Source organism: Capsicum annuum, chromosome 6 (assembly GCF_002878395.1).
Source record: "Capsicum annuum cultivar UCD-10X-F1 chromosome 6, UCD10Xv1.1, whole genome shotgun sequence".
NCBI classification, from domain to species: Eukaryota; Viridiplantae; Streptophyta; class Magnoliopsida; order Solanales; family Solanaceae; genus Capsicum; species Capsicum annuum.
Window position 1 is genome coordinate 1075482 of NC_061116.1, and position 11106 is coordinate 1086587.

An 11106-nucleotide genomic window follows, 5' to 3' on the forward strand; every position below is an offset into this window, starting at 1 on the left:
ACAACCTCAGTGCCTACGTGGCATGCACGAGTACCTACGTGGATCCTTCAGTGTGTTGTACATGTATGTGTCACGTAGGCACTGAGGTTGTCAAAAATATAGTTTTAATTAGTTCAGGGGTAATAAGATACTTCTAAAGTTCGGATGTGTCTCAATCTTTTCGGTTCAAGATGGTAATAGAATATTTTCTCTATTTAATTAAAAAAAATACTTGAAAAGACCATTTAACAAAAATCCCAAATGCAGCCTGACCCGGCCCATAATATTCATTTCATTCAAACGACGTCGTTCCTCCATTACTAAACCCCAAAACCCTTTTGAAAACTCCATTTTCCACTTCTCCATTTCTCCATTTTCCCTCTTTCTTCAATGGCTTCATTTGCTTTTCGAAGCTCAAATTCGAAGCGATTACTTACATTTTCACCTCAATTATACTCTTCTTCTTCTTCTTCTTCTTCTTCTTCTTCATGCTGTAGAGGATCAGTATCCGGTCACATTTCGCACTCCGAAGCCTTAAATGCAAATGATGCGTTTCGATCAAATGCAATTTTTAATCACTCGTTATGGCGATCCATGGCTACCTTCACTCGGACGTAAGACTCACCTTTTTAATTACTTATTTTTTCAATATTTTGTATAAATTTTTTGAGTTTCATAATATCTGAATTAGTAGGTGTGCGAGTTTCTACCTGAGCTATTACTTTTTGCTCAATTATCATTTGCTCACCTTTTGCTCTACGAAATCGTAAATGTCAATGATGCGTTTCGCTCAAATGCACTTTTTAGTCACTCGTTATGGCGATCCATGGCTACCTTCACTCGAACATAAGATTCAATTCTTATGTATCACTGTAATTATGCGCATTTATGAAAAGTATTTTTATTTTTTTTTTGAGTTTCGTGCTTGAACTATCATGTGTGCGAGTTTCCTATTTGAATTATCACTAATTATATGTCGAGACACAACTCAATTATCATTTGCTCACTTTTCCTACCTGAACGATGGTGATATTTAAGATTCAATTTTTGTGTATCAGTGTAATTATATGCATTTATGAATAGTATTTTATTTTTTTGAGTTTCAATGCCTGAACTATCATGTGTGCAATTTTTCTATTTGAATTATCGCTAATTATATATCGAGACACAGCTCAATTTTCATTTGCTCACTGTTCCTACCTGAACGATGGTGATATTTAAGATTCGATTCTTATATATCACTGTAATTATACGCATTTATGAATAGTATTTTTTTTTGAGTTTCGTGCATGAACTATTAGGTGTCTATTTGAATTATCACCAATTATATATTGAGACACAGCTCAATTATCATTTGCTCACTTTTCCTAGCTGAACGATAGTGATATTTATGATTCAATTTTTATGTCTTAGTGTGATTATACACATTTACGAAAATAGCTGCTAATAACACATGTAGAGTATTTCGTTTTATTGAGTTTCGTGCCTGAACTATCATGTGTGAGAGTTTTCTATTTGAATTATCACTAATTATATATCGAGACAGACCTTTAAGTATCAGTTGTTCACTTTTCATACGTTAACGATGGTGATATTACATGTAGGAAAAGTGAATGTGTGATAATTGAGGTGTGTTTAGAGCTAAGTTGCTCGGACTCTCCAAAAATGTTGCCCTACCCGTGTCGGATCATTCAAAAATACAATATTTTTGGAGGATCCGACGCCCACCGATAGACATTTTTGATATCTATTCCACTCTGTTACAATTTAAAGTTACGTATCAAATTCAATCCTTAAGTAGCTGGGGATCAGCTATATGAATCCGTGATATCTATTCCTCTCTATGTAGACCCATATTTCTGTTCTCATCTGTTTTCAGTCAACTATGCTAAGCTGAGATTGAAAATTTCAACAGCCGTTTTTTTTCTCATCTAATAAAACATCATTTGCATTCCTGCAGAAAACCTCATGTTAACGTGGGAACTATTGGTCATGTTGATCATGGAAAGACTACTCTAACAGCTGCTATTACAAAGGTAAGGTTGGTTAGGTATTTGTTGTTTTGCTTCCATCCACTTGTGACCTCATTCAGTTGTGTAATCAATCTGTGACACGAGAAGAGCCTGTCATTTGTCTAGGTCCTAGCAGAAGAAGGAAAGGCAAAGGCTATTGCTTTTGATGAAATTGATAAAGCCCCTGAAGAGAAAAAGAGAGGAATTACCATCGCTACAGTAGGGATGTTACACTATTTGTGTTGACACCTTTTTTCAATATTTTTTTTTCTTTTGACACTGATGTATTATAGGCCCATGTGGAGTACGAGACAGTTAAAAGACACTATGCTCATGTTGATTGCCCAGGGCACGCTGATTATGTTAAAGTAAGATGCATAAACTACCTACTTTGATGTGTTTTCTCATTCATCACACTTTTTGATTTCAAGTGCCTATCACATTGGGCCTTTTGTTACTTATTAAAGAAATATCCTATTATGTGGGGAACACTTATAATGGAAACCTAGGAAATACTTAACATCAAGCTTATCTAAGCTTGAAAAAAATCAATGTGTATGCAGTTAATTCTGTATCATGTCCATTTTTTTAGCGGATTATGATGGCCTATAATGTTAAGAGTCTCACATCAGTAAAAGGATGGATACTTGGTCTCCTTATATGGACTTGAGCAATTCTCCCCTCATGAGCTAGCTTTTGGGGTTGAGTCAAACCCAAAATCCACAGAGCCAGGCCCATCCAAATTCGTTGTTCACCGGTATTGAACCTCCATATTATATTGTCCACGCTCTTCTGGACATGCGGGGGAGTGTTAAGAGTCCCACATCGGAAAAAAAGATGGATACTTGGTCTCTTTATATGGACTTGGGCAATCCTACCCTCACGAGCTAGCTTTTGGGGTTGATTTAGGCCCAAGATCCATTCTTCTGTACCAATATCATGAACGGGAAACTTTAATTGGTTCCCCAAGATTTAAGTTTTAAGGTTTGAGCAGAAAGATAACAATCATAGATTCCAACCCGTTAACACATTGAAAGCGGCCATTTTTTCTATTTTCTGTAGAAAACTATTGTAGAATGTATGGTCTTTAGATCTTTCTCTAAAAACTATTTTTAGAAGAACTTTTGGTTGTTGCCTACTTCCCTCCCAAGGACTAACTGTAGAGCACAGGGTAAACCATTTTTAAATGTTCTTGCACAATAGAGTTAGTTTTACATTATTTAGCATCAGAAAATAAAAAGTATTAACTAATTTTGATATTGGTATGCTTTTCAATATAGTTTCGTATTTGTTTGAAAAGTTTTGGTTTGATGCGATCAACTTTTAAGAACATATCTGAATCTTACTTTGTAGAAACAATTATAACTAGCGTTTAAGTGTGGCAAGTTATTCTTAGTCTATAGATTTCAGAAGCAATTATCCATTTGTTTCTAGGTATTACTTTGAGTTAAAGCATGTCAGCTAGTAATCATCTGTTTCAACTCCCTCTTTAGATTAATTTGTCCGGTATTATAGGATGCTTGTCCATGTCAAAAACTTGAGTTCCAGTACTAGGTAATAATTCTTTTTTCCTAATACGAACTCCCGTTTTAATCCACCTTCTCGTAATTTCTTTTCCACAGAATATGATTACTGGAGCTGCCCAAATGGATGGTGGTATTCTAGTCGTATCTGCTCCTGATGGACCCATGCCACAAACAAAGGAGCATATTCTGCTTGCACGCCAGGTGGATATGCATCAGCATGTGGACAGTCTAGTAAACTAAGTAAAAGCTTTATGTTGTGATTCCAATCTTACTCTGTGCCTACATTTCACAGGTAGGTGTACCATCACTTGTGTGCTTTCTAAACAAGGTTGACTCTGTTGATGATCCAGAGCTCCTGGAACTTGTGGAGATGGAACTTCGAGGTAACCAACTTTTTTGGGCACTTATGAATTTTATTGCATTTTGAATTCTCGTAACTGTCGTAAAATTTTTGCCAAATTTCCTTACAAGAGCTTTCCTGTGCTGCAGAGCTGCTTAGTTTCTACAAATTTCCTGGGGATGACATCCCTATCGTTCGTGGTTCAGCTCTGTCTGCATTACAGAGTACAAATGAAGAAATTGGAAAAAAAGCTATTCTGAAGTTGATGGAGGCTGTAGATGAATATATCCCTGATCCAGTGCGTCAGCTTGATAAACCATTCTTAATGCCAATAGAAGATGTATTCTCAATTCAGGTATTTAGATGTTCTTTAGCTTTATGGTTTCAAGAGTTATTTTTCAGGACCATCTTTAAAAATTTAACTTCACTTGCAAGTTTCTAATTTTTGTGTTTTTAAAGCTTAAACAAATCCTTGCTGCAAAACTAAGGAAAAAAAGTCTGCTGGAATCGTAAAAGCAAATTAATGCTTCTTCGGTGCTCGACATTGGTATTCATTATTAGGTTTTTTGTTGTTTATTTTCTCTTCATGTTTCGTAGGGACGTGGAACTGTTGCTACTGGGCGTGTTGAACAAGGAACCATAAAAGTTGGAGAAGATGTGGAGATTTTGGGGCTGATGCAGGTAGCATGTAATCCTTTTGTTTTTATTCTTCATTTGAGAGGCAATTGTTATTTCATAATTTGACTAATTTCGAAGTTTATTTGGATTGGATCTGCTTGTTCTCCCTGTTTTGGTTGAACTTGTCGAGGGCAATCAGATCATTGCCTGATTAATAACCAAATAACTTTTGCTTTATCTTATTGTCGTTATGTGGGCTACTGAATAGAATTTTACACAACTTTCAAGTAAAAGCAAATGGGTTAGATGGGTATTGTCAGGTTTCACGGCTGGCTCTATTCATAAGCTTTGGCTGAGGTTATCTGCTTTTCGTACGATTAAGATGATCCGAACGATAACCTTAGCTGGCTTCGATGTTTTAACAGCTCCGATTCCTTTGTTAAGTATCTGGTACATAATAAAATATGTAATTCTGCTCTTTGTAATACATGCTCCTAATATCATTTTTTTTTTACAGGGCACTTTAAAATCTACAGTTACTGGCGTTGAAATGTTCAAGAAGAGCTTGGATCATGGACAAGTAAAAAATTTAACCTGATCTTTATCACTTACCTAAGAGTTTCTTACTGAACTAACTGATCGTTCTTTCCTGCTTTTTTATACTCTTAATTAGGCTGGTGATAATGTTGGCCTTCTTCTTCGTGGCTTGAAACGAGACGACATTATGCGAGGAATGGTGCGTTTGAAATTCTGTTGTGTGGCCAGTTTGTGGCAAACTGCTGTGGCTTCCTTCGTAGAACTCTTTACCTGTCTTCATCTTTATTTCCCAATCTACTGTTGTGGAATACATGTTGTATCCCTATTATCTGATAATTATTAAAAGCAGTTAGGAATCGGGTTCCTTTTTGCAATGTTAGGTGCACCCATCTATCATCAGGCTAAAAGAGAATTGTGTATTCGATTTTCCACCTTAATGACACAAAATATGGATAATCAAACTTATATTTAATCATCTGGTGATTGTTTCAAGCTAAGTTGCTCGGACTCGCCAAAAATGTTGCTGCACCCGTGTCGGATCCTTCAAAAATACACTATTTTTGGAGGATCCGACACGCACCCGTAGACATTTTTGAAGAGTCCGAGCAACTTAGGTTTGAAGCATGTACTGTAATTCATGATGAAGTCGGAGTCTGAAGTCTTAAGAAAATAAGCGACTTCTTTTGCGTACATATTATGCAAATGTTAATAGGCCTTTTATTTTGTAGGTGATTGCAAAGCCTGGAAGTGTGAAAACATGCAAGAGATTTGAAGCAGAGATATATGTACTTACGAAGGATGAAGGTGGTCGGCACACTGCCTTCTTCTCAAATTATATGCCTCAGTTTTACATGAGGACTGCTGACATCACCGGCAAAGTGGAGTTGCCGGAAAACGTCAAGATGGTTATGCCTGGAGATAATGTTACTGCTACTTTTGAACTGATGTCTCCAGTTCCCCTTGATGCAGGTGAGTAAATTATTCAGGCTTTTGGTTTTCTAGGAAAGCAAATATTCTTGTAGAACTTTCTGGTTCTTGTTTTCGATGTTGCTCGGACTCTTCAAAAATGTCAGCGGGTGCGTGTCAGATTCTCCAAAAGTAGTGTATTTTTGGAGAATCCGACATAGGTGCGGCATCAAAAATGAAAGTCCACGTAACATAGCTTATTTTTACCCCCTTGAAGATGGACAATGATATATTCAAAATGTTCATTATCATTAGAGAATTACAATCCGCTCTAGCGGCAGAAGATAGATTTTACAAATCACCTCGCTTTGCGTGGCTGGTGCCACTATGTTGGTCGGACCCTTAAACATGCCGACGGGTGCGTGTCGAATCCTCCAAAAATAGTGTATTTTTGAAGGATCCGACATGGGTACGGCAATTTTTTTGAAAGTCCGAGCAACTTAGATTAATGGTGTCACTGATTCTTACGCTCTCTCTATTGATGTGATAGTCAATCTTATTCTTGAATTAACTGGATTTGCGGTCGTCACAGACCTTGTGCCCCGTAATGCTGCTATGACATCTATATTAACATGGTACCGTCTCTCTGGCCTTATACTAATCAAGATAACGGGGCCGATGAATTCTGTTATCTAACAACTTTGATCAGTCATACAGTTTCTTTTATGCAATTGTGATGATTAGGTGAAGAAAGAGATTTTCTTTGGGATACTTAAGCCAAATATTTTTTATTTGTAACTGTGGTCTCTCAGCCAACTTATGCGCAGCTCGACTAATTATAGGGATTACTTGTTACTTACTGCTAGCGCATGTACCGGGTAACATTTTCCCCTAAGGATTGGACAGATGGAAAGAAATCACCTATTGTTTCTTTGACACACTCTTGGAAAGTAGTACAAATATGTGCTTCATTAGGCTGTGTATCGAGTCCTATGTTGCTCGGACTCTTCAAAAATGTCACGGGTGCGTGTCGGATCCTTCAAAAATAGTGTTATTTTGAGGTATCCGACACGGATGCGACAACATTTTTGGAGAGTCCGAGCAACTTAGATTCCAGTCAAGTAAATTTGTACTTTAGACATGATACTCGGTTTGGAAGAGGGGAGCCTTGGAATTGGAGTAAATTGTAAAGTTGATGTCATGTGACCAAGAGTTCACGGTTCAAGCCGTGGAAATAACCTCTTGCAGAAATGTCGGATAAGGCCGAGCAAAGTAGACCCTTGTGGTCGTCCAGCCCTTCCCCAGACCCGCGCGGTCGCGCACAATTGTGCTTTAGTGCACCGATACTGGATTTATGTGTTTCTTTTTACTCTTTATCTTGTATTGTAGAACGGATCTGATTGTTTGAACACGTTTTTACGCACGAATTTGCAGGGCAACGATTTGCTTTGAGAGAAGGTGGAAGAACAGTCGGCGCTGGAGTTGTTTCGAAAGTAATAAGCTGAGGGTGGTTCATTATTTAGGTTTTTTTTAGGTTCATGTTGTCGCACTCGTGTCAGACCCTTCAAAAATGCACTACTTTTGAAGGATCCGGCACGTACTCGATGGCATTTTTGAAGAGTTCGAGCAACATAGGTTTTCATTTGATGCAGATCCAAGTCTTGTCAATTGAATATATCTCTTAGGTTATCAGATTAATACCAATTTTTGTGCCCATAAATCAGATTTTTTGGTATTAATAATAATATATATGCCCTTTTGCATTCATCTGGAGTTTAATTGTAAATTTTATGATTTCAACTTCACTTGAAATAATAATACAGATTTTGAAATATGTTTAAAAAATGAAAAAAGAGACAAATATTTCTTCAAACTATGATAAATGGTACGTATATATGCTCCGCCATACTTTGAGTATACATATGCTCCTACGTTAATGAAATGATACGTATATGCTCTTCACACCGACGGTAGGGGCATATGTGTACTCAAAGTATGACGGAAGGTATATATACATATCATTATAGTTTGGGGGTATATTTGTCTCTTTCCCATTTGAATATTTTTATTTTAAATGATTAACCCAAACCCACTACCCGACTCGATCTCAATTAAATATTCAAGAGACGCTTATCTAACAGATGTGTTTCCCACCCCTATAACGATATACAGACACAATGTAGTAACACACACTGTTATCAATATCAAGTAAAGAAAAAAAACATCAACTCATAAGACCCAAAAACAACACCAAATTAATTGAACCACTCACATTTCAATTTTCAGCGAAATTCCATCGAATAAACGCTATCCGTTATCGGTCAACACTACATAGTTACGTCTCTGTCGAACCGGAAACACCCCACTTGCGAACCATAGTTGCACTCTTAAGCTCCGTCCACCTCCGATCTAATCTCCATTGTCTCGAACCAGTTAATAGTAGCGACCAATCACTGCAACACCAGCTAATAGCAACGATCAATTACTGCAATTTAATTGAGATTTACGTTTAAGAGAAAAACAAAGAGATTATCGAATTTGGAGTAAAAAATCAAAGGTCGGATCGAGTTGATTTGAAATCAAATTTATTACTCTTATGAATGAAACAATATTTATTACTCCACCCCTTGTTGGTTGAGTTTAATTGATTGTATTATCCAATTGTCTTGTATGTCGAATTATCAACATTAATAATATTACATTTTAAACAATTATCTATATTTGCCTTATTTTTCAGGCTAATTCTTCCTTCTTCTTTTTTCCAATTATTCAGACTATAAATTCTACTTATTATAAACAATTACCTATAATTATCTTTTGAAATAATCTAGTAATATAAAAACTTTAGGTGATTTATTCTCATCTGTTCTAGCCTTGGTAAATACCGTTATCCGATATCTATTATTGATGAAAGGTGACAAGTATCTCATAAAATTAATCGAGGCGTGTAAAAACTGACTCAAGCGTTATGATTATGAAAAAAATAAATGACATAAAATCATAATAACGTATAGGATATTGCATGTTTTTTTGTTCCCCCATGGCATGCTATTATTAAAGTGAAAAAATTTATAAAATACTATACTATATATTATTAATATATTGATATGATATTTGATTTCTTCTTTTACCCTCCACATTTATTAATTTCCATTCTGAAATAATCTCCAAAAGGATTAAATCTTTATTTACCATTTTAGTAATAAATAAAATCTTCAAAAAGATTATTATATATACATGCGTTTGCATATTAATCTTATTATTAAAAACCCTATTACTCCTCTTAATCATAATATCTTCTCTTGGTAATTTCATAAAGCAAAGTCACGATTTGAAGTTTACAGGTTCGAAATTTTGTTGTTGGATTCTAAATAATAATTTTTGTATATTATATTTAATACTATTGAATTTTGAACCAGTAAACTATTTTACATTGGATTTTCATTTTATAGTGAAGTAAGTTTTCTCTCTTTCTATACAAATATCTCCTCGATTTCCGTGCAGAGACAAAGTCAGAATTTCAACTTTAAAAATTTGGAAGTCTTGTTCTTTTTAAGTTGCTGAGTTTTAAATTAATAATCTTTATATATTATATTCGACGAACTTCGTAAGACGTACATAGATTGAACAGAAATTATATTGAATTTCGAACCCGTAAACTATACTTTAGCTTTTGTAAAACCATATTACATAATCTCGAATATTAATATTGTGTGTATATAATTAATTAATTTATATATATATATATATATATATTTTTTTTTTTCTCTGACTATTTTTTTTTTTTTTAATATTTATCAGTTGTTTATACAGAAGCAATTAATATCAATGGACCGCAACTTTGCAAATGTGGTAAGTGAGGAATTATTTTATTCTATAATTTCTTTTTTATATATAATCGTGATATTCAGATCAACTTTCGTGCACCTCGAGCCTCGACTATTTTCACCGTCTCCCAACGGCTATATTCGTAGTTAATTGTAACCCCTCAACTATTTGAAATTACCTTTTTGAAACTCCATTTTATAATTTTTTTTTAATTTTTTCACATTTTTGTTCAATTGTTGCTTTGTAGAGTTGCAATTTGAAAGTGAATATCCAGTGTGAGTCATGCCAGAAGAAGATAATGGAAGTGTTGCACTCTATAAGAGGTAATTAATTAATGTAATTTTTTTTAAATATAAATTAGTATGTTATATTGGGTTAATTTATTAATTTTATAAAATAAGTTCTTGATTAATACTTATTATAGAGATTTATATTACCTATTTAAGTTATATATGTAAAGTTGCTGGCATATGATCTTGGAGGTCACTTGTTAAGTCGTAGAAACAGTCTCTTGTATAAATGCAGGGTAATGTTGCGACTGTGTATAGTAAACTAAGGTTGCGACTGTGTATAGTAAACTCCACGCATAGTAAAAATTTAGTGCACCGAACTGCCCTAACTTATTGTAAAAAAGAAAAGAGTATAAGTGTGCTGCATTGACTATAGAGTTAAAAAAATTTATTTAAAATCTTTATTCGTTTGGTTGGAAAACAAATTATCTCGGGATTAGTTATCCCACCCTCAAAGAGGGATAAGAAAAACATTACAATCTCGGGATAACTTATCCCGGGATGGGTTATCCCATGCATTTTGTTCCAATCAAACATGGGATAAGCTCCTTTTCTAAATTAATCTCGAGATTAGATATCCGCATCCTTCCTACCAAATGACCCCTTACTATTACTCCTTACGTTTCAATTTATTTGACCTACTTTCCTTTTTTTAGTCTCTTTAAAAAAAGAATAACCCCCTTTTCCTGCAAAATTAAAGTACATTTTGGTTTATTTGACATATCATTAAAGCGACAAGATTCAAAAGTCTTTTTTATTTTCTTAAACTTCGCGCCAAGTCCAAATAGGTCAATCAATTTTTGTCACAAAATTTAGTTAAATAATGCCCGTTCGTTTCAATTTATTTGAACTATATTCTTGTTTAGTCCTCTTAAAAAAGTACGATCTTTAATTCCAACGTCTCACATGACATGTTTAAGACTACAAGGTTCGAAAGTTTTTTTTTTATTTTCTTAAACTCCGTGCCAAGTCAAAGTAGATTAATTAATTTAACACGAAGTATTTCTGATATTTTGTATTTGACTGACTCTCGATTCTGAATTCGCTTTTTTTTTTTTTTTTTTTTTTTT

The 11106-nt window shown here is 34.7% G+C and overlaps 1 protein-coding gene and 1 long non-coding RNA gene across 2 annotated transcripts in view; both read left to right on the top strand.

Annotated features, from left to right (window-relative positions):
• Positions 1 to 230: 230 nt before the first annotated feature.
• Positions 231 to 7685, top strand: LOC107873711 (elongation factor Tu, mitochondrial). The gene is made up of 12 exons (XM_016720647.2): positions 231 to 593; positions 1940 to 2015; positions 2118 to 2210; positions 2285 to 2359; positions 3614 to 3718; positions 3810 to 3900; positions 4007 to 4212; positions 4455 to 4538; positions 4993 to 5055; positions 5149 to 5211; positions 5741 to 5981; positions 7353 to 7685. Exons 1-12 carry the CDS (start codon positions 370 to 372, stop codon positions 7421 to 7423), a joined length of 1392 nt encoding a protein of 463 aa, XP_016576133.2. The 5' UTR covers positions 231 to 369; the 3' UTR covers positions 7424 to 7685.
• Positions 7686 to 9716: 2031 nt separating this feature from the next.
• The window catches only part of LOC107875183, a 4853-nt gene continuing 3463 nt past the window's right edge, over positions 9717 to 11106 (top strand). The window contains exons 1-2 of the long non-coding RNA XR_007056322.1: positions 9717 to 9770; positions 9994 to 10069. This is a non-coding gene — a long non-coding RNA (uncharacterized LOC107875183). The remainder of the gene's footprint in view (positions 9771 to 9993; positions 10070 to 11106) is intronic.

What these genes read in the sequence shown, in the direction of transcription:
- LOC107873711 (XM_016720647.2), top strand. Translation starts at nt 370, where the DNA reads ATGGCTTCATTTGCTTTTCGAAGCTCAAATTCGAAGCGATTACTTACA. An exon ending in ATATTCTGCTTGCACGCCAG is followed by an intron (nt 3,719 to 3,809) that starts GTGGATATGCAT and finishes TACATTTCACAG; the next exon opens with GTAGGTGTACCATCACTTGT. An exon ending in AGATTTTGGGGCTGATGCAG is followed by an intron (nt 4,539 to 4,992) that starts GTAGCATGTAAT and finishes TTTTTTTTACAG; the next exon opens with GGCACTTTAAAATCTACAGT.